This window comes from Bos taurus, chromosome 3, assembly GCF_002263795.3.
Source record: "Bos taurus isolate L1 Dominette 01449 registration number 42190680 breed Hereford chromosome 3, ARS-UCD2.0, whole genome shotgun sequence".
In the NCBI taxonomy this organism is placed as follows: Eukaryota; Metazoa; Chordata; class Mammalia; order Artiodactyla; family Bovidae; genus Bos; species Bos taurus.
Window position 1 is genome coordinate 23073835 of NC_037330.1, and position 26647 is coordinate 23100481.

The following is a 26647-nucleotide window of genomic DNA, read 5'->3' on the forward strand; positions in this document are numbered from 1 at the left end:
TTACTGGAATTGTTCCAGCAGAGGCTGAATGACAATGACCATTTGACACCATGGTAGAAGACGCATCCTTGTTGAGTGGGAGGAAGAGAAGTTAGGTCAGGTTACATCTTTGAGCTATTTTAAATGTAAAATATTATGATTTTGTCAACCTAGGCTCCCATATACACAAGGATTGCCTTCCATTTCACTTTCTCACTGTGTTAAATAGCACCATCAGTTTGTCTTGTCTATATGCCTGTCCATCTTTTGTGTGGAGTCAATCCTCCCAAAATCCTCTCAAGAAATAACAGTTTTCTCCTAGTAGCTGTAGAGTTGTAGAAAAGGTAACAAAACATGAGCTCTTTAACCTATGGTTAAATGCTAAGATGGAATCGTATCAGGATTAGGAGGATAGGTTTTGGAGTTCAACAGCTCAAATCCTAGTCCCATTACTACTAGCTGTGTCACTGTGGAAAAATTACTCTCTGAAGTTTTTTCTTTAACTACAAAGTGGGGACCTACACTTTCTCACTATATAATCACAAATATCCTGAGAGGCAGATAATATTCTCATATTAGAGATGGGGGCACCAAAGAAAAAAGAGATGGTAACACTTCTTCAGGTCGAGTTGTCTAGAGGTTTCTCCAATCCCGAGTAAATGAAGAGTTACTGGAAGTTTTGCAAGACTGTCCTGATCACAGCTTTCGGCAGGGTGACTGATCTAGGTAATTTCTGAGATCCTGTAATATCACTTACTCACATATGCAATTAATATTTTTTACCAGAATCTGTTTAAGGACCTGGGCATACAGCATACACAAGCAAAAAAAAAAAAAAAAAAAAAACCCATACAATACAATACACACACACACACACACACACACACACACACACACACACACAAAGAACTCTGCCTAAAAATATAAAAATACAGAAAACAATTTGTACTGGATATAAAATATATATAAAAACAAAAAAATAAATATGAAAATATATCATCTGATTGTCAGTTTTTTCATATACCCTTCATCTAAGTACCCATTAACTCCTGCCCTCCTTCCCAGCCCTCTCCCCCAACTTAAAGTATCAGAAACTAGAAAATTCTATTTCAGTTTGTGTGCCACGCCCTCTCACGGGTCAAGGCTTATTCAAAGCTGGAAATTCAGAAAAGTGGCCGGGGCCTTAGGAGTTTCTGAAGGTGTAAGGAGAGATCACGGAACTAGTGTGCCTGTAGTTGTAGTTCCCGATGGGAAGCCAATTCTGGGGACCGGTAGTGGAGAGCTCTAGAGCTTGTTTCCGGCCACCTCAGCGGGAAGCGGAGACGCGAGCAGCTGTGTCTCCGGCAACTGAGGTAGAGGTTTAACTGTCGTCCCGGCGGAGCAAGTCAAGACACATCTACGGCCGTCTGGGCCAGTGTTGGGTCTCCGTAGCCTGTAAAGATGGTGTTGCTCACGATGATCGCCCGAGTGGCGGACGGGCTCCCGTTGGCCGCCTCGATGCAGGAGGACGAACAGGTGAGCTGCTAGATCCTCAGGACCCCAAGTTCCTGCCAGAGCGCTATGCTGTCCGCCCCGGATTCCTTGTTAGGACGCGGGAGACCCCTGAGTCTTCCCAGGCATTTCTGAGTCCTCTGAAGTGCGTTTTCTCTTTTAACAGTGGAGAAAACTACCTGGAGAAAACTAACCTTTGCTGAAGGCGGGGATAGATTTTTATCTTACCTATTTCTTATTAGAAAAACACTCCGGAGAAGGGGTAGGTTTGGCTAATTGTGATCACCCAGTGTTCTGTAATTCTTTATGGACTCTGCTAAAATTAAGGGTTTCTGATTTTTTGCTGTTAATAAGGCTGACACGTCCTGGGGGAAAATCAGCTCCTAGTTCTTTAACTCCTTTCTGTAGCACCTGATCCTTGACCTAGCTTGCTGACATCTATTGAAAGCAGATGTGGTAGTATTGCCACATATATGCTCCTGTTTGAAGTTCAGTACAGTACTTTCTTTCAAAGTTATGTCCAATTCCCACCTCCTTCAGTAAGCCTTACTAAATTCTTATTGTTGGAATTGTGACCCCTGTGTTATATTTCTATAATGCCTTGTACTTTTGCCTTTGTCTTTCAATAAATTAAATTTCCTAGTAGGCAGATGACAAATCTTGGTCATTTTTGTATTTCCCATAGCTTTTACAATAGCAGTTTTAGTATAATAGGTGGTCAAAAATATGTTGCATTGATTAAAACAAACAAAAAGTCCCAGAAAAAACCCCTAGATAGCTTCACAGGAAAAGGCTTTGTGCCTTAAAATCACAAGGCAAGTTTCTGGTGTGAGACCAGTTCCTGGAAATAAGGTTGGGGAATTCTGGAAGAAAGGAGGCTGAAAATGAAATTTATATAATTTATTTAAATTTGTTTAAAGTGATCAACTTTATTTTACTTTCTTATACAAGTAATTAAAAAAAACTTTCAAGGCCTAAAAAAAGTTGAGTTCTAGAAAAAAATATTTTGGCGTATTTTTTAACCTTTCATTCATATATTCATGACAAAAACCAACTCTCATTAAGCACATCAGGTGTGCCAAGCATGGTGTTCATGCAGGGGCTTAGGGAACATAGTCCCTACTTTCATGGAGCTTACAGTTTAGTGGAGAAGCCAGATCACTAACAGATAACTGTAATGTAGATAATTGCTGTAGAGGAGAAAGAAGTTTCTGTGATTGAACATGAAAAAGGTATCTAAATTGATTTTTGGACATCAGGAAAGTCTTCCCAAAAGGAATGACATCCAAGCCAATATTAGTGTCTCCTAATTGAGAAAGCTTCTATTTGGTTATATGCCCTTTTAGGTTTGATTTGCAAATACATTTACTTTAACTTTTATGAGAACAGCGATACAGATTGTGAAGTTGTTGTGTTGCTTAGTAGGTTATGCTGAGTGAAATATTTTCTATTCACTACACAAAAAAAAGTCTAAGCTAATATAAAATCTGAAAAATATAGCATGCCCTGAACTTTGAATTGTGAAGTATTTTTCTCTTCTCCAGCATTAAACATTTTCTTGGACTATGCAGAAGGAGTGAAATTATTAAAATGAATGCAGAACATGATTTGAAACAAAGGAGATGGTGTGAGGAAATGTTCCTTGAAGGATATGAAATTTGACTAAGAAATAGTTTTTACAAGGGAACAGAAATCTGGTCAGTTTTCCAACTATTGCTTTGAATTCCAGTGTGGGCAAAGAATATAAAGTAGATCTGAAGGTCTGAATATCAGTAGGCCCTTATTCTTTGCCTTGACACTTAATTGAAAAAATTAGTTGGTTATACTGTGTGTTTCATAATTCCAAATTAGGTATCAGTCTACCAAGATGGGTTGCTTTAATTGAAAAGGAAAGATATTTTACACAAAAATATTTTTATGATGGTAATTCTGTAGTGATTTCCTTTAGCAGTTTTGGCTTTGAATGATAACGTCCTTTCTAAACTTTTAACATCTGCAAAAATATAAATCTTTGACTTATTTTTTACTATTAAAATAGAGCACCTTACATTTAGAGAGAGTGCCTATGCATGCGTGCTAAGTAGCTTCAGTCATGTCCAACTCTTTGTGACCTTATGGACTGTAGCCCTCCACTCTCCTCTGTCCATGGGATTCTCTAGGCAAGAATACTGGAGTGCTATGCCCTATTCCAGGGAAATCTTTTTGACCTAGGGATTGAACCTGTGTCTCTTAGGTCTCCTGCATTGGTGGGTGGGTTCCTTACCACTAACACCACCTGGGAAGCCCATAGAGTGCCTGCTATATACCAACCATTCCGCTAAGTCTGTTAAATGCATGGTTTCATTTAGTCTTCATACCAGCTATTGTTGTTTCGTTGCTAAGTCGTGTCTGATTCTTTGTGACCCCATGGACTGTAGCCTGCCAGGTTCCTCTGTCCATGGGATTTTCCAAGCAAGAGTACTGCAGTGGATTGCCATTTCCTCCTCCAGAGAGTCTTCCTGACCCAGGGATCGAATCCATGTCCCGTGCATTGACAGGTGGATTCTTTATTGCTGAGCCACCAGGGAAGCCCTTATATCAACTGCTAGGATGGGTACTGTTATTATCTACAATTACAGATAGGGAAGCTCTGAGGCTAAGAGAAGAAAAGTCTCTTTAAGTCACACAGCATAAGTAGTACAACGGAATTTTTCACTGGGATTCCTTCCTTCCCCTTCCCCTCCCTTGTCCCTCCCTCCTTTTCTCCCCTTCCTTTCTTCCTTATTAACCTACAACCGCTGTGTTAGTTCCAGATGCATAACATAGTGGTTTGATACTTCTGTCATCAGGGTTTTTAACTTTGGCACTTTTGACATTTTGGAATGGATAATTGTTTGTTGCGGGAAAACTGTCCTGTGAGTTGCTGGATGTCTAGCCGTATCCTTGGCCTCTGCACCTTACATACCAATAGCACTACCACCACCCTCCCTCCAGTTTGACAACCAAAAATATTTCTTACATTTTGCATGTCATCTTTGGGGAGGATAGGCAAAGTCACCCTTGGTTGAGAACCACTGTTTTGGTTTTTAAAAGAAAATTTTAATTGAGGCATAGTTGATTCACAGTGTATAAGTTTCAGGTGTGAAGCATAGTGATTCACAGTTTTTAAAGGTTAGACTCCATTAGTAGTTATTATAAAATATTGGCTATATTCTCTGAGCTGTACAGTATACTCTTGTAGCTGCTTATTTACTTTATACATAAGTAGTTTGTACCTCGTAATCCTCTACCCCTAGTGTGCCTTTGCTTCCTTCCCTCTCCCCACTGGTAACCACTGGTTTGTTCCTTTTAATCCAAATCTGTCTGATTCTACACTGGAGCCTTAGTACCTAACTGTTACACTTTACTGCTTTGTTCTAAGATATTTTAATAATGTATTTACTTCTTGGGAGTCTGGAAATTACTTTTTAAGAAATGGATATCTTGATCAAATAGTTTTATAGTTAAGTATCTTAATTGTCCAGGCCAAATAAATATATTCTTTCAGTTATTTACATTAATAATAGATTCTATATTTTAGGTAGTTACTCCATGCTAGTCCCTATACAAACTGTCTTGTTACTGTAGATGAACAGTTATTCAAGTAATACAATAGAGCATTTTTTTTTAAAGATAAGAGTACCTTATGCACTATTTTCTCTATGCTTTAGCTAGAAATACAAGCCTAAGGTAGAGAGATGAACTTTTCCAAACTACACTAAGTGATACTCTATTTCTCCCTTTCTGATGTATTTCTCCTTTTCAGTTGTTTGCAATTTCTTTACCTTTCTGTTCTACCTCAAAATACACCCTGTTGTCTTCTCTCATTGTGTCTCAGCTCTGTGGACTTAAAGAAGGTGTAGACGTAACTGAGTACAGAGCAGGGAACTCCAAGAAGCAGATGGTCTGTTGTACTGTTAAACTGCCACACTCCCTCAGTCATTGAGGGTTGATTAATCATCTTACTGTTATGGCTGTTAGAGAAAGATGGTTGGTTCTTGGTGCTGCTGGCCTTTGATCAGTAGAGCTTAACAGGGGTTTAAAAATGATAAGGGCTTAGCTAAACATTATTGTAAAGACGAAAGATGGCATTTGATACAACTACAACAGTCATAAAGTGAAAGTCACTCAGTTGTGTGTGACTGTTTGCGACCCCATGGTCTGTAGCCCATCAGGTTCTTCTCTCCATGGGATTCTCCAGGCAAGAATAGTTGGAGTTGGTTGCCATTACCTTCTCCAGGGGATCTTCCCAACCCAGGAATTGAACCTTGCATTGCAGGCAGATTCTTTACCATCTGAGCTATCAGGGAAGCCCACCAGCAGTCATAGGTAACAGCAATAAAACGGATTGTGGTTGTGTGGCAGTTTACTACCCTGTACCTCCTATATTTTATGTACAGAACCGCATCCTAAATATACTGATGATCTCAAGTTTCAGAATTTGTGAATACTTTCACATCCACTTTATTATTGGATTGCTAACAGCTGTCTTTCCTTTATACTGTGTACAAGTTTCATCAAGTCTGTTTTAGACGAAGTAGAAAACAGAATTAGGACATCTAATTACCTATTTTTAGATAGGCTGGCTGACTGTGGGCCCTTTGTGACTGTAATCTTAAAAGCAAACCAAGGGTTTATCTCTAAAGCCATGATTATGTTGTTATGTGAGATCTATCAATAGTTCAGAGTTGCCATGTAGTCTTGAGCATTTCCCATGAATTAGATTTAATATTAAATAGTAAGATATCACTTGGAATGTGGCTTGACCATCACAGAAGCAATTTTAATTGTAGAGGTTGTATAGCACGCACAGGAGTAGGAGCTTCAGGGGTAGACTGCCTGGGCACAAATCCTGGCCCCTCCCTTCCTGGCCCCAAGTGCAGATAGGCAACAAGTAGACATTGATGAATGAATAATTTTCTCAACATAAAGTTAATTTGTGACTGTTGTAGAAAATTCAGTAAATACAAAAGGACCAAGAAGTTAATGGTGATTTTTGTTTTTTTTAACTAAAGTAGTGGTAAAATTAAGTAATCCCTACTTAAATTATACCCACTTGGTATCTAACTTTAATCTTTGTGTATGTGTTTAAAATTAAATAATGGGTAATAACTAATAATAATTAGGTAATAACCTAATTTTTTCACAGTGTATAATGAATGAATGCTCATATCATTAAATATTACACATCATTTTGATGGTTCTGTATATAATGGTTCCATTATATAAATATATACCATATGTTATGTCACCCATCCCCTACCCTATTATTGAACATATGTTTTTTGTTTTTATGTTTTTGTAGTTGTTTGCTTAACACATATATGATGTGTATGTATACTTTCAAAGATGTAGAATTGTTAATAAAACACTGTGCAAAATTTTATAATTTCCAATACATATTGTCAGAATGACTACCAGAAAGATTATACCAGCATCGTGTTCCCAGGAATGGTGATGCTAACTGAACCAGCAGTGTAAAATGTTGGTTGGCGTGTCATAATTCCTATGTAGGTATGTCCCCAGTACTGTACGTTGGCATCGTTGGTTTGTTCGTTGTAAATTCCTGAAATCGTAGCATGCTTTTGGCCATTGTCTCTGTGTTTCTCTCAGATTGCAGTAATGTTTACGATGCCTCTTATAAAGTCAAAGGATTTGTACCAATCTTCATTTGACCAACAGTTTTTTGCCATTTTTTTAAATTCAAGTGTAGTTGGTTTATATTATGTTAGTTTCACACTTAGAATATAGTGCTTCAGTATCTTTATAGATTATACTTCAATTTGTTATAAAATACCATTATTCCCTGTGCTGCACAATATATCCATGTAGCTTATTTATTTTATACATAATAGTTTGTACATCTTAATCGCCCCTACCACTGTCTTGCCCTTCTTCCTTTCCTTCTGCCTAATGGTAGCCACTAGTCTATTCTCTGTATCTGTGAGTCTGTTTCTGATTTGTTATATTCGTTTTATTTTTTAGATTCCGCATATAAGGGATAAGACAGTATTTGTCTTTCTCTCTCTGACTTATTTCACTGAGCATAATACCCTCTCCGTCCATCCACGTTGTTACAATGGTGGAATTTCATTTGCCATTTATTTATTTAACTATTTCCTTTAAAGGGCTCCCCTGCCTTTAGCTGTCAGAAAACTTACATTTAACTTTTATGTTTGTATTTATTTTACTGATACTAATGTCTGAGTCCTGCCTCCAAAACACTGATTTAATTGGTTTTGGGGTGCAGACTGAGCAGGAATAGTGTTTTTAAGATCCCTAGGAGATTCTAGTGTGAAGCCAGAGTTGAAAATCATTGATCTATGTTGATATTATTTCTTGGCACTTTAGTAGCCAAGGTTTTATCCCTGGGTCAGTAAGATCCCTTGGAGAAGGGCATGGCAACCCACTCCAGTATTCTCGCCTGGAGAATCCCATGGACAGAGGAGCCTGGTGTGCTACAGTCCATGGGGTCACAAAGAGTTGGACATGACTGAGCAACTAATACATTTTTAGTAGCCTCTGCAACTTTATTTCGGAGAAGGCGATGGCACCCCACTCCAGTACTCATGCCTGGAAAATCCCATGGACGGAGGAGCCTGATAGGCTGCAGTCCATGGGGTCGAGAAGAGTCGGAGACGACTGAGCGTCTTCACTTTCACTTTTCACTTTCATGCATTGGAGAAGGAAATGGCAACCCACTGCAGTGTTCTTGCCTGGAGAATCCCAGGGACGGGGGAGCCTGGTGGGCTGCTGTCTATGGGGTCGCAGAGAGTCGGACACGACTGAAGCGACTTAGCAGCAGCAGCAGCAGCAGCAACTTTACTTGCATCCCTTGTATCTATTATCTTCCCTGGTGGCTCAGAGGTTAAAGCATCTGCCTGCAATGTGGGAGACCTGGGTTCGATCCCTGGGTCGGGAAGATCCCCTAGAGAAGGAAATGGCAACCCACTCCAGTATTCTTGCCTGGAGAATCCCTTGGACAGAGGAGCCTGGTAGGCTACAGTCCATTGTGTCACGAAGAGTCGGACATGACTGAGCGACTTCACTTTCTTTCTTTCTTTCTGGTGTCTATTGTTGTGGGGTCAGATATCTTCGGAATGCCACATAACAACATTGCTTAAGCAAACAGATTGACTCTACCACTCACATTTAGGAACATAAGATATTGGCATTAGTTCAAAGCATGTGATGGTATTCACTCTCCCTAACTGGCTGGCCAGTCGTGAGAAAAGCAATATATATATTGGCATTACTGTTTAATACAATAATGTCACTATATATTATACTGTTAATTATTACAAAGTGTTATTAATATATAACAGTATATATGGTAATGTAGGAGTATTTCTCAGGCAAACAGCCTTATAAGTCATTGCCATAAAAACAGTGTTAAACTACAAATTGATACTTCTAATGGTCTCTGCCTGGTTCACTTCATACTTATTTACTTATTTATATTGAAATTTCCAGCTCACCATTTTTTATTTTATTTTGAGTTATGATTGACATATACCATTATATTAGTTTCAGATGTACAATATGATTCAGTATTTGTAGACACTGTGAAATCACCACAGTAAGTCTATGAGAGAGTTACTCTCCATCATGAAAAAATAGTTATGAAAATGTTTATTCTTTTTTTTTCTTGTGATGCAGACATATAAGTTTTACTGTCTTAGCAACTTTCAAATACATAATACTGTATTATTAACTACAGTCACCATGCTGAACACTGTATCCCCATGACCTGTTTTATAATTGGAAGTTTGTGCTTTTTGATTCCCTTTACTCATTTGGCCTACTCCCCCACCCACCTCCCCTCTGGCAGTCACCAGTCCATTCTCTATCTGTGAGCTTGTTTTTTGAGCAAGATTCCACTCTTTTTTAATGGCTGAATACTATTCCGTTGTGTATATATACTGCATCTTTTTTATCCATTCATCTATTGAACACTTATTATAGGTTATTTTCATATCTTGGCTATTGTAAATAATGCTGCAGTGAGCATAGCTTAGGATGCATATATCTTTTTAATTTAGTGTTTAATTTTCTTTAGATAAATACCTAGAAGTTGAATTGCTGAATCATGCAGTAGTTCTGTTTTTAATTTTTTTGAGGGAACCCCCCATATTTTTTCCATTTTGGCTGCACCAATTTGCATTCCTTCCAACAGTGCACAAGGGTTCCCTTTTCTCCACACCCTCACCAATGCTTGTTATATCTTGTCCTTTTGATAATAGTCATTTTAACAGGAGTGAGGTGATATCTTAGTGCGCATTTCTAGTTCACTATTTTAAATATAGCTTAAAATCCTATACTTGTATGTTTGTTTATCTGCCAGTTACATGATTTTATTTTTGCTTCCTTGGTTTTATTCTCAGTTCAGTGGATTGCTGTGATCCACTAAGTTCTACTTTGTACTCTCTCATAGTTAGACCTTAGGTCCAATCCCTGGGAGAACCCAGTATACTTTTCTATTTAAACGTTTAGTTATTAAGCATCTACCAAGGAGAGACTGTGTTATATCTTTCAATTTAGAATAAATAATGTAAAATAAAATAATTCCTTCCCATCACATAGCAGCAATTGTTTATTTCCCCCAGTATGTGGATCAATAAAGTATATTTGCTTCTTACTCTTCATGCACTTCTTTTCCATTTTTGTCTAATAGGTTATTGAGATATGATTTTCTCCTTTTGAAATGACTCTGCTCTTTCCCCCAGTAGACTTTTTCCTCTCTTAAAAAAAAAAAAAAATTGTGAAATCATTTAGAAATTGTTTGGGAAAATATTGCCTGTAATTCTGTCATCCAAATGTTACTATTTTCATTTTTTTTATGAACATATCCCTTGCTATCCAGACGTTTGCATTCCAAACTTGGAAACCAAATAGATTTATTTAGTAAAGGATATTTTGACTTTCCAGTCTTCATCCTGACTATTCCTTGTTTTTACCTACTTGCAGTTACAGTGTTCATAGTAATTTACAGTGATGGGTGCACACACGTAGTTTTGCTTATACATCAAATACTGTAACACTTTATGGAAGATTTTGCATGATATTTCAGCATAAAAATGAGATTCATTCATTCTGTCTTTCCCAGGACTTTCCACTGAGTATAGAACATGTGTGATTCTGTGGCAGTAACCATGCAAGTGAAGTGGGTTAGGAGGAGGGCACTGACCTCACAGTGGAAATGGATTCAGCAAGTACCTTAAATGCAGTTGAGGATTGTATTTTTGCTTTTTAGAAAATAACTAATGTGACTTTGTTGAAAAACTCAGGGTTTGGGCTCCCTTTTTTCTCTGAAAGTAGGCCACTTTTATTTTGTTAAATCTTATTAATGTTATTAACCTATAAATGAAAGACCTTATTTACATAGCGTCCTCAAAACATGATACTTCTTACCAATTGCTACTGTTTTTTTTGTGGAACATTCTTAAATGAAGGTGTCTTCTTTCAGTCTGGCCGGGACCTTCAACAGTACCAGAGTCAGGCTAAGCAGCTCTTTCGAAAGTTGAATGAACAGTCCCCTACCAGATGCACCTTGGAAGCTGGTGCCATGACTTTTCAGTGAGTATAATCTTGATTTCTTTGTGATTGTTTAAGTATGAAATACAGTAATTACACCTGAGAAGAATGGTAACTTTTTTCAAATGCAAAGGTAATTTTGAAAATAGAGTCACTCTGTGGAGGCAACTTTCCTGGCTCTAATTTTGCAAAACTGAAATCTTGGTTTCTGTATTCAATTTGTGTACAGTAATTCACCCTGTTATCTTGTGTCCAGTAATGCTGTATGTATCATGCAGTAATAGATAACTTTTGCTTTGGGAGCTTCTTAGAGCCAGACACACATAGATTAGTACACTTGCTTAAACATTTACTGACACTGTAACTTTGAGCAACCCACATATATTTTACTAGGCCTCGGTTACCTCTATAAAATAGGGAATCATAGGTTTATGAGAAAATCCCTGTATATCACTTAACATTTTGTCTGGCACATAGAGAATAGTCAATAGGTATTATTTATTATTTAGAGAATAGAAAATTATAAAAGATAATTTAAGAGCATCTAATCAGTGGTTGGAGAAGGGCATGGCAACCCACTCCAATATGCTTGCCTGGGAAATGCCATGGACAGAGGGGCCTGGCAGGATACAGTCCATGGGGTCGCAAAGAGTCAGACATGACAACATCTAAACAACAACAACAACGACAACAAATCAGTGGTTGTAGACAATGCATACAGCTGAGAGAGGGATCAAAGGGACTTTATTGGGTCTCAAATTACCTACAAAGAATTGGTATTAAGTGTTTAATTATATGTCAAGTTTGAAGGTGCTAAAACAGGCAGGATTAAAAAAGAAAAAAGAGGACAAGAAGATCAGAGGAAAATAAGAAAGGATAAGCTAAATAATCCTTAGTATGTTCGGAGCTCAGATACTGAGATAATATAGACCTAGGAAGAACCCATTGTGTTTAACTCAACCAACCAACCTTCTACTCATCAAGAATAAGCAAACAAGTATACAGAATCAAAACCAAAACAAGACTCTGGCCTATTGGTTAAGAAAATAGTGAACATTAGGTTTTGTAAGTTATTTCAACAGTAAATAACGTTCAGTTCAGTTCAGTTGCTCAGTCGTGTCCGACTCTTTGCAACCCCATGGACTACAGCACGCCTGTAGTCCTGATGGCCTCCCTGTCCATCACCAACTCCCAGAGTTTACCCAAACTCATGGCCACTGAGTCCGTGATGCCATCCAACCATCTCATCCTCTGTCATCCCCTTCTCCTCCTGCCTTCAATATTTCCCAGCATCAAGGTCTTTTCAAATGAGTCAGCTCTTAGTATCAGGTGGCCAAAGTATAGGAGTTTCAGCTTCAACATCAGTCCTTCCAGTGAACACCCAGGACTGATCTCCTTTAGGATGGACTGGTTGGATCTCCTTGCAGTCCGAGACTCTTAAGAGTCTTCTCCAACACCACAGTTCAAAAGCATTAATTCTTCGGCGCTCAGCTTTCTTTATAGTCCATCTCTCACATCCATACATAACTACTGGAAAAACCATAGTCTTGACTAGATGGACCTTTGTTGGCAAAGTAATGTCTCTGCTTTTTAATATGATGTCTAGGTTGGTCATAACTTTCCTTTCACATTATTTCCTTTCTAAATAATGTTGCTGCTGCTGCTAAGTCACTTCAGTCGTGTCCAACTCTGTGCGACCCCATAGACGGCAGCCTACCAGGCTCCCCTGTCCCTGGGATTCTCCAGGCAAGAATATTGGAGTGGGTTGCCATTTCCTTCTCCAATGCATGAAAGTGAAAAGTGAAAGTGAAGTCGCTCAGTGGGTGTCCAACCCTCAGCCACCCCATGGACTGCAGCCTACCAGGCTCCTCCGTCCATGGGATTTGCCAGGCAAGAGTACTGGAGTGGGGTGCCATTGCCTTCTCCATAAATAATGTTAGAGATGCTCAATTATAATATAGTATTTTTTATCTTTACTATGGGTTAGGAACAAATGACCTAGGAAAGATCTCATGGAATTGAAAAGAGATTTTCTTCTGCCTCCTTCTTTATAATCTTATCTCTTCCCTTATTTGCATCTAAGAGCTGTTTGCTAAAGATGTATTCTTTGCCAGACCGTGTATTAAGTCTTGCCTTTAATATTCTTAGCTTGTCCTCTTATTATAGCAGAGAGAGACACATATGCATACTGTACTATAATACCTAGGACAAGAAGTGCTATAGAGCAGAAAAAAGGAAGCAAGTTTTCAGGAAAGGGGACTCCATTCTGTGGAGTTCTGGGGTGCCTTAGAAGCCACATAGAAGGGAAAGGGATGGGGGATGTGTGTAATGCTTTGGACCCTTAAACTCCTACTTAAACTAAAAAACTTCTGACTTTATTTGCTATACATATTGGTCTTCTGGATATAATTTTGGCTCAAATAAAGAGTGCTGTGGCTACAAACTCATTTGAAAACCACTGAGTAGCCAGCCTCTTTCCAAAAATATCTCAGACATGCAGTAATATAGCCTCCTCCAGACTGCCAGGGATGATATGATGGACATGAGTTTGGGCAAGCTTCGGCAGTTGGTGATGGACAGGGGAGCCTGGCATGCTGCAGTCCATGGGGTTGCAAAGAGTCAGACATGACTGAGCGACTGAACTGAACTGAAGGCTGCCAGGGAGCTCACTCTCACAAGAGGAGTCAGTTCTGTTATTGAATAATTTGCAATTAATACAGAGTTCTTCTACCCTAGAAATTAGGAACTATTATTAGTCCTGAGATTGGTATTTTCTGTACCCAGTAATCATTGTGACATTAACTTCTAACTTTTTAGTGTTCACAAAAATTTCTAGTTCCACAATTCTTACAGATGGAAGAAGTTTAAATGTGTGTATATTATTACTTGTTTACTATACATGATCAAAGGGCAGATGGAGTCACACCCCTAAGTTTTCAAGAAAAAGTCTTAAGTATTAAGATATTTTAGTTGAAGAATTATGTGATGAATAAGTATGTCTAAATACTCCTTTTGGAATATGCTTCTAATAATGGGAAGATGTTTGTTTTCTAATTCTAGTGATTTATGGTTTGTAATTGACTTTCTGATTTCGGCTTGAATATTTTCAAGTTTGTATAAGGAATTTCCTGGTGGTCCAGTGGTTAGGACTCTGCCCTTCCCTTGCCAAGGACCTGGGTTTGATCCCTAGTCGGGGAACTAAGATCCTGCAAGCCGGGTAGAATAACCAAAAACAAAGTTAGTATGGCACTGAGAGTCTGTTTCAGACTGTTGGGAGTGTTATTAATCTACAACAACTTTTCCTTGCTTTTTTCATTTTTGTCTCTTCAGTTACATTATTGAACAAGGAGTATGTTATTTGGTTCTGTGTGAAGCTGCCTTCCCTAAGAAGCTGGCTTTTGCCTACCTAGAAGATTTACACTCAGAATTTGATGAACAGCATGGGAAGAAGGTGCCAACTGTGTCTAGACCCTACTCCTTTATTGAGTTTGGTAAGATTTTGTGCCTTACTTCTCTGTCAGGGGAGTAGACAGTGTAGAGAAGCTAGTGATATAATTTGACTTTTTTTTTTTAAAGCTTATCTAATGTTTTGGATTCTGCCTCTTCTCCTATTCCATGTCTTTTTTCCTTTTGAGTGAATGAGGCTTCCTTCACATAAGTATTAATAATTTTCTCTGGGCTTTCGATATTTTCCCCATAGAGCTTGTTGCCCTTTGCTCTTTTTTGTAATTTGTTTTGATTCTTCATTAGGGTAAAAAACTGCCTGAAGATCCAGATTGACATGTAATTGCTGAGTTCTTCTTTTTCCCAATTCAGTGTCTTCACCCCCACACACACATATACTCACAGTGAGACCCATTTTATGGAGATCAGAATTTGGAAATCAGAAAGAGTGGTGTTTTGTTTCTTTTAATAGAACAAGATCCTCTAATTTAAGTACTAAAAGATACGTGGTATTGGGGCACAACAGTTCCTATAGGCAGAAGCATTGAACATGGGTGTCCATATTTGTACAAGAATTATAGAAAGACTCATTGCTCAGAGCTGGTAAAATATAGGATGGCGACATATCAAAGGAAATGTCCTGTAAGTAAAAGAAAGGAGAACAAGTATGATTAGATTACATCATTGACATTTTTAGTTAAAAAATAAACTGGTTTTGAATACTACCTCTGGATTTCTGAAGTGTTTCAAGTTTGCTAGATAAATGAGTCCTCTTGCTTTGTAGAAATAAAGAAAATGTATTATAGCAAAGCATTACAGTGTTTCAAAACTAAACTCTCCAAGTGCTAATTTTATCATGTCTGGTTTTGCAGTTTTTATTTTTGTAGGCGATAGAAGTTCAGTAAAACCAAGAAAAAAATAAGACTGCTGTACCAAAGTCACACAGGAAATAGTTGGTACCCTCAAATTAGCTTAAAAGATTGTACACAGATATATGAAAGGGTTATAGATGAACTGTAAGGTACAGTAACCTGAGACCAGTAGCATGGTAATTGTTATCAACCCTAGGCTTGAATGGATAAGAGCAGTTTCTGGAACTGGGAAGGAGAAAATTTATAGAAGAGGGCAATTTCAAAGGAGCAGTAACTTTTGGTGGAGAAATACTACCAGCCCAAGATGACTTCTCAGGGAGGAGAGAGAGGAATGAACCACTGTCACTGTCCACTCTCATTCCCTGCTCTTGGGGTGTCCGCTTTGGCTGAACCTAATTGGAAGCTAGACAGCATGAAATCCACTGATGTAATTCATGCAGGTTAGCTTCCCAAAGCAGAAGGCAGGGTGCAGAAGGGTGGGAGGCAGTTTAAAGGGGCAAATAAAGGGTAGCCAATACATTATCTTTAAGATTTTAGCTAAAAGTTGAAAATATAATCTTTATTAATTATTCTTTTCATAGTTTTATGATATGCAGACATTGGCAAACATGAATGAGCGTGCAGTTTTGTAGTAATATTTCGGGAAATTCCCTGTCACACTTGATACTCATTCAAGAGTCTGGTTAATCATGGACAGTTGCAAAACCAGGACTAAACTCAGAATATACTCTTACCTACTTCTTTGATGGACATGAAAAAAATTGTTAACAGTCACTTTTCTTCATCATTATAGATACCTACATTCAGAAAACCAAGAAGCTTTACATTGACAGTCGTGCTCGGAGAAACCTAGGCTCCATCAACACTGAACTGCAAGATGTGCAGAGAATCATGGTGGCGAATATTGAAGAAGTGTTACAGCGGGGAGAAGCGCTCTCAGGTATCTAAAAGCAGTACGAGTCTTATGAGCAAGTGGCTCTTATTCCACAGGCAAGGATAGCTTATTTGGGGTTACTGTTTATGCTGTCAGATTCTACCTAGTACTATTAAGAATTCATTTCTCCAAAGTGGATTATTTGACAAGCTTCCAATATGATATGTTTCTTCCTAGTGTGGTTAGTTTCTATTGAGTTGGAACAGTGTAAAGTCTCATTCCATGTAAGAAACAATTACTGTTTCCCAGGTATTTACCAAATTTGATTAGTATTTATAGAAACACATAAGTTAAGGAAAATGAAAAGAGGAGTGAGAGGACATTGTCAGTGGTTTATGGCAATGGTTTCATAAGTAGCTGCTTCAGGAGACTTTACTGCTGCCAGATCAACTGTTATAAAATACCATTTCATCAAGGCGTTCCTCTGCAGAAAAACTTCTAAGACCTGTGACTACAAGATCTAGTCTGGTCTCAACTTACTTTTCATTCATCCAGTTACTATTAATTGAATACTTATAATGTTCAAGGCAGGCTTCCCCAGTGGCTCAGCATTAAAAAATGTGCCTGCAGTACAGAAGCCACAGGAGACACAGGTTCCCTGGGTCAGAAAGATCCCCTGGAGGAGGAAATGGCAACCCACTCCAGTTTTCTTTCCTTGAGAATCCCATGGACAGAGGAGCCTGGTGGGCTACATTCCATAGGGTCGCACAGAGTTGAACACAACTGAAGCCACTTAGCAGCCAATGTGCAAGGCACTGTGTTCTCTATTGTGGAAGATAAGGAGATCGCAGAAGTGTTTCATTCTCCCTGGTTCACAAACATTCTGCCTCAGCCTGTTCAGTGTCTTCATCATCCTGGACCTTCCTTAAACTCTAGATAAGAACTGCCTCTTCAAAGAAGCCTTCCCTGATCCTTACAGCCCCTGACACATTAATCTCCTTACTCCTTCAAATTCTTAAACACTTACATATTTTACGTAATGTAAAAAAGCATGTAATGTTTTTTAGCACATGGGGTATGTGTATGTGTGTGTACTAATTTATCTAAAATATATAACTAATGTTTAGATGTTACCTAAGTGTTTAATGTGAGCATATACGCTGTTTTATATCTATTTTATATACTTATTTTATTTCTTTCACAGTAATCATCACAGGTAGTTGCCTTAATGTATATTTTTAACATTCAGGCTTGTTACATATTCATGATTAAATGCATGCATGTGAAATCACTTCAGTCATGTCCTACTCTTTGTGACCCCATGGACTGTAGCCCGCCAGGCTCCTCTGTCCTTGGGATTCTCCAGGCAAGAATGCTGGAGTGGGTTGCCATTCCCTTCTCCAGCCATTCCCTTCTCCAGTGAATAAATGGGTTTTCCTTTATTATGATTTTAACCTTCATGTTTATAGTCAGCAATTGTCCCAGTGTATAGCTTCATACTCTTTAAACATCAGTTTTTGGATAAGTGAGTCTATATAAATTTTCATCGTAGCAGACTCACAGGTTCTACTCAGGACAAAGTAAACCAGTATAGGAAACTTTTTTAAAGCCAAAATTTATAAACTGTTCAATTAATCAAAAGTGTATGGGATTTCCTTCTAGTGCTTTGCTAATTGCTGTAGTGTTGATATGCTGATTAAAAATGAAGTACATTTTTACCCTTAAGAAACTCCATGTGATTGGGAAGATAAGAAACATTGTCACAGAGTAACAGACATCAATTGAACATTTACATTGTGCTAGGCAATATGGTAAGGGGACTTTACATATATTTTATTTATTCTTTAGAGTAATCCCATGTGAAGTCGGTGGTATCAAACCAGTTTTACAGATAAAGAAGCAAAGACTCAGAAAAGTAGTTTACTCAAAGCTAAAAAATAGCTTACAAAAAGTAGCTTACTAGCTTTTTATACTGCTAGTACTTGGCAGAATTTGTTGGTCCATGGAGTCCTTGTTCATCTTCAGAGAATGATAGTTGTAAATCATTATGTAGATTTATACTGGCTGCCCAGGTGGCACAGTGGTAAAGAATCTGCCTGCCCAATGCAGGAGACGTGAGTTCATTCCCTGGGTTAGGAAGATCCGATGGAGGTGGAAATGGCAACCCACTCCATATTCTTGCCTGGGAAGTCCCATGGACAGGAGCCTGACAGGCTATAGTCCATGGCATCACAAAGAATGAGACACAACTGAGCGACTGAGCACATAGATATATAGACAATAAGAGCTAAAAGAATGTAGAAGGAAATAGATAAGTGAACAGGAAAGATTTCTTGAATTTTGATAGATTAGGAAGGAGTGAAGAGTGATATTTTAAGAGGAAGAAAAAGCATATCTGAACAGGGCATAAATGAAGACAGTGGGAAGATTCAGTTCAGTTCAATCGCTCAGTCGTGTCTGACTCTCTGCGACCCCATGAATCGCAGCACTCCAGGCCTCCCTGTCCATCACCAACTCCTGGAGTTCACTAGACTTCTTCCTCTTTAGGCTTGTCCATAATAAGAATCTATCTTTTATACTTTTTTCTCTTTTTGTTTTAGAGCTAGTCAGCTTTGCATTTAAGACCCAAGAATAGTTCCTGTGTAAGATCAAATTGTGCCTTTTTTACTACCTAAATATACCTGTTTCTTTTAAGGCATAGGTTTTATTTTTTTATTCAAAGGTGTGTCACTCTACTGCAGTGTAGATTGCACAAATACAGGGATCATGTACGTTTTGATCATAACTGTACCCTCTAGCACTCCTCATGGTGCCCACAACATAAATATTCGCTAAATAAGACTTCTCCAAGCAATAGCTTTGTTTTTATGATACCATCTGTTTCCAATGTTCATATGTAAAGAAATTCTCATAACTATTGCTTACTTTATGTGACCTAATATTTATTTCTCTTCCCAGTTTTTCTCAGCAGATTTAGATTCATTTAGCAAATACTTATTTATTGAGCACTGACTATATGCCAGATCCCGTTCTAGGCGCTAGGAATATAGTAAGAAACACTGTAGTAGTTAAAAACCTCTGTCCAGTCTGTCAAACTGACTGGAAAAATTCCTTGCAGTATTGTCATGGCTATTTCTCATCCCTTAACTGTTTTTTTGCATGACAAGGTGCTTTTCTTACAGGACAAGTTACTAATTTCGAAATGGCTGACATGCCTGTGTTATTAAGTAATGCCACATTTCTCAATCAAAACCAGCCCCTATTAAGCAACTCCAAATAGCCCAAAAGCATTCTCCAAGGAAGACCAAATAGATTCAGATTGCAAAATAGTTTCTCAAAAATTTAAAGAAGTGAAAAGTTTGATTAGAATTTATGCCAAACTCAGAGTTTGTTTTTATTATTAAAAATATGTCATATATTTTAAGCCAGGTTTAGCTTATGTGTATCTGGTTATTTCTCTAAGTGCTTAGTTAACAATTAAAAGAAGATAATGACATTACAAATGTTCGTATAGGAAAAAAAACTTTGCAGAAGATTCTAAAAAGCTTAATTTAGTAGATATTGGTGGTTTTCTAGCACCTGTGATTGTATTTTCGTTGTAATACAGCTTTCCTATGTCTGCTAAAATACAATTTCTGATAGTGTTATCTTCATAATAATAGTCTTTACCATGTGAAAAGTTTTAGAAATTTGGTAGTAGTCACTGTTGAGATACAGGTTAATACTCAGTGTCTGGTTCATTGAATCTTCTGCTTACCTGAATTTTTCATCTTACCTGGATTATCATTTGTCAAAATATGAGAGAATATGATTTAAACCATTAAGAGATTATGAAGATAGTTGCTATCAGCTAACATTTATCAAGTGTTTACCATCATGTAGGCATTGTGCTCACTTTACAGATATCCTATGGTATGGTTACTATTATTATATATTCCCTATTTTTATAGACAAAGAAGTTGGATCTTAGGCTGAATTGCCCAGTATCATATGATTGGTACAGCTGAGATTTGAACTAGGGTCTGAGGCCAGACTCTGGACTCACTCTACAGCCTCAAGAATTTGAACATAAGTTTAACTGATTATTTGAAAATGCATTTTAGATTTTACAGTGCTTTGGGATCATGAGTTAATCAGTGTATACAACCTTACACTTCAAAAAAAAAAAGATAATTTAAACTTCATGATTTGAAGTAGTGCTACTCATTTGGGTTATTTTTGTTCTTAATACAGTTGATAAAATACTTTAAGGGACTAATTAATGTTATCCTTTTTTTCCCTTTTGACAGCATTGGATTCGAAGGCTAACAATTTGTCCAGTCTGTCCAAGAAATACCGCCAGGATGCGAAGTACTTGAACATGCGTTCCACTTACGCCAAACTTGCAGCAGTAGCTGTATTTTTCATCATGTTAATAGTGTATGTGCGCTTCTGGTGGCTGTGAAGTAGTGAATCCAGTCACTGGCAAGGGAGAACCTAGAACCCGGCAGGTGTATGTTTTCAGGAAGCTGAGCGCACAGAGATGTGTATTAGAATCCAAGTGGAACTTCTGCCTCTAAAGACCTTGCAAGAAAAGACATGTCCTGAAAATGAAAGATTACACCTCATTTAGTGAAGCTTAGCCCTATGTAGAAAGTGTCTTTCCGGGGCAGAGGCTTTCTCTGGGTGCTAAGCCATATACATTAGGGAACAGTGGATTATTTTGTTTGTTTTTTTCCCCTCCCAGTGTTTTACATTTTTCAAACAGCACTGACTGGGGCATTCTCATTCTCTAATGGAGCCGTCAGTGAGATTTGGCTTAACCAACTTATGCTAGCAAGTCTGAAACCCTTCAGAGAAGGCAGTCCTTCAGGAAGTTTTTTGACTCTGTTTAATCAACATTCCTTTCGTTGGTGACATTTGTGATTTTCAGGAATCTGAGTTGTTTGATGGCCTTTTAAACAAGACTCCAGTATGTGAAGGTTAATTGCTGTGCTGCAAGATACCCTGTCTATTGGCCCCTGTAGAAAGTTAACCTTGTTTTTCATTTATGACAATTTGCTTATTGCACAATTGCTTTAGGGTTAAATGAATTATATTAAGATGCCTTGAAATTATATTATAGCACTCCTTGATTAAGAAGCAAAAACGTTTTCTGTCATTTACTCTTAAAAGACTTAAAATTAGTTTGGGACATTCTTGATTTCATTTTTCTGCATCTGGTTTATATTAATATAAGAGTGAGTATAGCATATAGCCAGAGGCCCCTGACTTAGAGGGAAGACAGGCCAGCTCATCACTACAGCTTTGTCCTCTTTCCTCACTTCTTCACTACGATTTTCCCCACTCTTCCTCCTGCCACAGCTTGCTAAGGTTTTTTAAATTGCTCTGAGCCCTATAGTTTCATCTCCCATAAGTATCCTCTCAGTATATTCTCAAACTTCAAAATGGAAGATAATCAGTTGCATAGTTAATTAAATTGAAAATTTTCAGAACAACTACTCAAACTACTAAACATACTTATCTAAGAAAATCTGAGAGCACCTCATATCTGCTTCAGTTATGTAATTCTCTAGGAATGTTCTAGAGATAGGCAACTCATTTACAGTACATTCTGTTAACAAATAAAAGTACCTGAATTTTCCCTTTTTTGCTCAGGGATGATGAGAATTTCCTTTTACTTTCTGAGGTAGAATTTTTTAAATAGGGAGAATAGGCCTTTTAAATATTGTCACAAGAGTCTACAATATAACCTCTAATTCCTACACATACTGCAAATATTTCTTTAAATTGTACAGGAAAATGAACCAACTTCTTACTTCTTAAGATCTTTGGAAAGAACTTTAACCAGTAAGCAATTTTATAACTCAGGATCATCAAACCTACTGTTCTGATTCCTGATAGAGAAAAAAAATTTTTTTTTCTTTAAAACAAGGCAAGGAGAAATGCTTATTTTATTCCTGATAATTTATAGAACTAGAATAAAAATTTTTTCTTCCCACTTTGGACCTCTCTCTGCCAATTGGAGTTTTGTGCATGAAATAAGAAGTTACTTTTTATAGAGAATAAGTGCTTGAAGTCCCTAAAAGTCTTGTCCCTAAGTAATGATGTTGGTAATAAAAGCCTTTGAAAGGCTGAAAACCTGAATAGTAGTACCATAGCATTTGGTACTTCTGTAGGAGTGGAGAGTGAGTGGCAGCTCGTTGTTGAGAGTTGCATGCTGCAACCAAGTGGTCAGCAATGAAATAAATACTTCTAGAATGTTCCCTTCAGTGTGAAGCTTTGTTATCTACTATAGTTAATTTACATGCACATATTCTTCTAGATACATTCCTACCTAAATTCAGAGGGTTAATTAAAAAATGATATGGGGTAGGGGATGAGAAACAAAGAGATAAAGTAGTTAATGATTATGATGGCAGAAAATGAGAGAGCAGGACTGTCATGGCTCCTACTTGTGTTCTTTATTGGAGGAAGTGCGAAGATCTAATTAGGTGGAATCAACCAGCAACCAGACAGACATCTAAAATAGAACGTGATAAATGCTGTTCAGGGTTGTCGAGGGCACATTAAGAAAGGACACCTAATTTACTGTGGCAAGGAGGATGGTAAGAGAAGGAGAGTGTGACTTCCCTTACAGAGTCAGTGACTTGTGCAAAGTCATGAGTTAAAAGAATGAGATTTGGGGGGATCGTATTCCTTGGTTTGGGTTTCACTGGTGGCTCATATGGTAAAGAATCTGCCTGCAGTGAGGGAGTTCGATTGTTGGGTCAGGAACATCCCCTGGAGAAGGGGATGTCAATTACGTCTGACTCTTTATGACCCATAGACTGTAGCCCACCAGGCTCCTCTGTCCATGGAATTCTCTGGCAAGAATACTGGAGTGGGTTGCCGGGCCCTTCTCAGGATCATCCAGACCCAGGGATTGAACCTGGGTCTCCCGCATTGCAGGAAGATTCTTTGCCATCTGAGCCACTAGGTAAGCCTGAATGGTGGTGGCCACACAATTAAGGCTTTTGGTTAGTCTGTTTAGCAGAAGTGACTGAGCCATACATGGTTGTCTTTTTAGCTCAACAAAAGGCAAAGACAGAGGTCGTACAGATGTTACTACTATAATTGCACATTAACTAATTGAACCAAATAGCTTGTACTTTTAAAAAGTCCCCAAAGAAGAGTTTGTAGCATGTGTGACATAGTTTGAGGTAGAAGGAGCAAATTGAGTCCCACATCCTTTTAATCATTACAGGTAGGGTTGACCCAACAGTCAACTGTCTTGAGCAATTTAATCACTCTGTTTAATAAAGTTTATTTCAAATGCTGTGATTGAATCCATGTTTTAGATTAGAAAAGTTGTTGGAAATTTGAGTTCCATATCCTCATCAAAACTGGACTAATTCTTTTTTTCTTCCATAACCTTCATTAACTGAGCACATTATTAGGCATTTTACATGTCTTATTACAGTCCCCTCATAACCATTTTCCCAGGTTGCCCAAGGTCACATAGCAAGTTGAAGTATCAGCTCTGATAGGCCTCCAACCACTACATATACTGTTTGTTCCTAACTTATGATGTAGACGTGTTTGTTCTAAGCACTATCTCACTTTGTCCTGTAGGGTTATTTTTATTTTTTGGAAAAGGTTTTTGTTTGTATATATATACAATTTCATTTTATTATTTCTATCTTTTTCATTTCCTTATCTGTCATTTTTCCCTTTATTCCTTTTTAGTAATTTTTACTCTTGGGTTCTTGTTGGCCTTTTCTCATTCTTGGTTTGTAACACTTTTTATTTGCTCCTTTTACATTTGATTTTAATGTTAACTCAGCATTTTTCTACATCTGATTTACTTAAGATTTAGCAAAATGATTTTTTAAAATCTCCCTCTTTTTCTTATGTCCTTTTGCTCATTCTCTTCCCCCGCCCCCCTACATTTTCTATTCCTTTCCATTTTACTTCATTTCCCTAGATGCTGCTTTTACTTAGGAGTTACTGTTATGCTACAGCTTTACTTCTGTAAGTGAGAGCTTTAAAATGAACTGTTAGACTTACTCATTATTTTTATATCTTATATCTTAATTTATCTTACCTTCTTGATTTCATAACATACTGTGTTCTCTTATCAGTCAATGCAGATATGCCCCTGGTTTAAGGAATCCCTTTACACAGCATTACAAACACTGCAAGAATTCTTCAAGAACAAGCTCCTCTAGTTTGTCTTCAGTATTTGGGGCTTCAGCTCTCACTTGTGTTACCGATGGCTCCAAATGTACCTGTCTGTGCTCACACTGAGATCTAGATCCAGTTATTTTGCTGCTTGTTGGATATCTGTGTTTCGAGTATTCCGTAAAACTTTAGTGCACTTAAAACATCTTACTGCCTTCAAAGTTAAAACCTATCCTGTGCTTCCTAAGGCATTTCTAACTTTTAGACATCACCTGCCACTCCTTTACCTCAGCTACAAGTCAGGAATTGCATATGACTCCTCAGTTTTCTCCTACTACCTCTCAACTATTCAAACTTGGTTTTCTTAACCTCCAAAATAGACATCATTTATCACTTCCTTTCTTTTCAGCCTAAGATTCAAGTTCTCGTTCAAGCTCTTTAAGTTGGTCTCCTGCAGCAGCCTCCTTACACATGTCCCTCTTTCATCCCAATATTACTAAGTTATTAATACCAAAGATGTTCATAAAGAGCCAATCATGCCCCATTTCCTATAGAATAAAAGATTGCATACCCCAGTCTGCCTTCCACAGTGTGACCTCATATCCTTTCAGACCCATCTGCCACTCCCCACCACCTCTGTCTCATCCACACCTAATTCTCTAGCTTTCTCTAATCAGTCAAGTTACCCCTTTACCTTGGCTCATTGGTACCTTCTCTCCAGAACTTTTTGTGTGTGTACCTTATTCCTTTTCATTTCCAACCTACTAAAGTTCTGCTCATCTCAAAGACCCAGCTCTAACACCTCTTTTGTAAAGCCTAACATTCTCACATCCTCCTTACTACCAACCTGAGAGAAGTTGTGGTTTCAGACCTCCCATAGCAACGTGCTTGTATTTCCAGCATAGAACCTACCAATTAAAAATAGCAGTTTGTGTGTACTTGTCTCCTTGGCTGTATACCATGTGAGTCCTCTAAGGTGAAGACCTATTGGTAGTCATGTCTTTGAATCCTTGGCACTCGGTACAGAGACCTGTTGGAGGGACTCACAAATAATTGTAGAATGAGTGCCATTGAATTATGAAAAACTTAACGCACGTTTTCTAGAACTAGACTGTTTTTCAAGTCATGGCTATACACATAATTTTAATAGAAGCGGAAAACAACGTGGGGTAAAATGGTATAGGCCTAATAAGGGGATCGGAAGGAAAGAGGCACATTAAAAAGTCAGAACGAAAGAGACCAACAGGAAGATAAGGAAGAAAGATAAGATAGCAAATGAAATTGGTTCTAGGCAGAAACAATTTAAAGATAAAAGAGTGAAGAGTAGGACGTGGAATCAAATTAGACTTGAAGTGAAAGCACAAAAGTCAGGGCAGACTTGGTCTGGAAATGTTTCCTGTTGACCTCAGAGCCTATGGTTGCTTTTATGTATAATGCATAATATTAAATGAGCTTTTCATGTCACTTAAGTTCTTACCAATTTGTCATCAAAGTGACTCTAGTGATAATTACCTTGACCCAGATGCCATGTAAAGTAAGACCTTATTTACCATGCAAGAAATAAACTGGCTAAAGGGTTAGTTTTGCCCAACCGATAGTGGTTTGCACCCGCCAGACTTCTCTCAGGGATTCCCGCACAAATAGTGTAGGTAGGCAATGAAGTTTGATCTACAGTCTAAGGTGGCTCAGTGGTAAAGAATCCTCCTGCCATTGCAGGAGCCCCAGGAGATGCAGGTTCGATCCCTGGATCAGGAAGATCCCCTGGAGGAAGAATTCTTGCCTAGAGAATCCCATAAACGGAGGAGCCTGGTGGGCTACAGTCCGTGGGGTCCCAAAGAATGGGACATGACTGAGCAACTGAGAATGCATGCACACACAGTGGGGCTATACTGCAGTATTTAAGATGTGTTTGCACAGTCCACTTCTCAGGCAGTGACTTGCTGTTTCCAGAAGAGGGCAGCAAAATTCTAATCTGAGGAGTCTTCACCACTTCCTCAAAGTAAAGCAGTATTTCCTTGAGAGGAAAACAACTGCACTGTAAAGAGAACAACAGCCCTTAAAAATGAATGATCTTTTAGGTGACAGATGAGGGAAATCCCGATACTATAAATGCCATAACAAGCAGTCACTCATTTCAAATAATGTTTTCCTTCTCCGTAATCTCTGAAGAAAATAATTGGGGCTGTTTCTTTAATCTCATTTTAACGATTTGACCTGTGTAACCAGAACCCATCCCCTCATCCCCAGCCCATTTAACCCCAGATTTTCACATCTCACACTGCACTGGTTTTTA

The 26647-nt window shown here is 38.1% G+C and overlaps 1 protein-coding gene across 2 annotated transcripts; it reads left to right on the forward strand.

Annotated features, from left to right (window-relative positions):
* Nucleotides 1-1252: 1252 nt before the first annotated feature.
* SEC22B (SEC22 homolog B, vesicle trafficking protein) lies at nucleotides 1253-26647 on the forward strand. 2 transcript variants are annotated; one of them, NM_001076343.2, is given in 6 exon segments: nucleotides 1253-1494; nucleotides 10955-11064; nucleotides 14353-14513; nucleotides 16132-16278; nucleotides 20502-20631; nucleotides 26071-26647. In NM_001076343.2, coding segments are annotated over 6 exon segments (756 nt in total). In that variant the 5' UTR covers nucleotides 1253-1419; the 3' UTR covers nucleotides 26204-26647.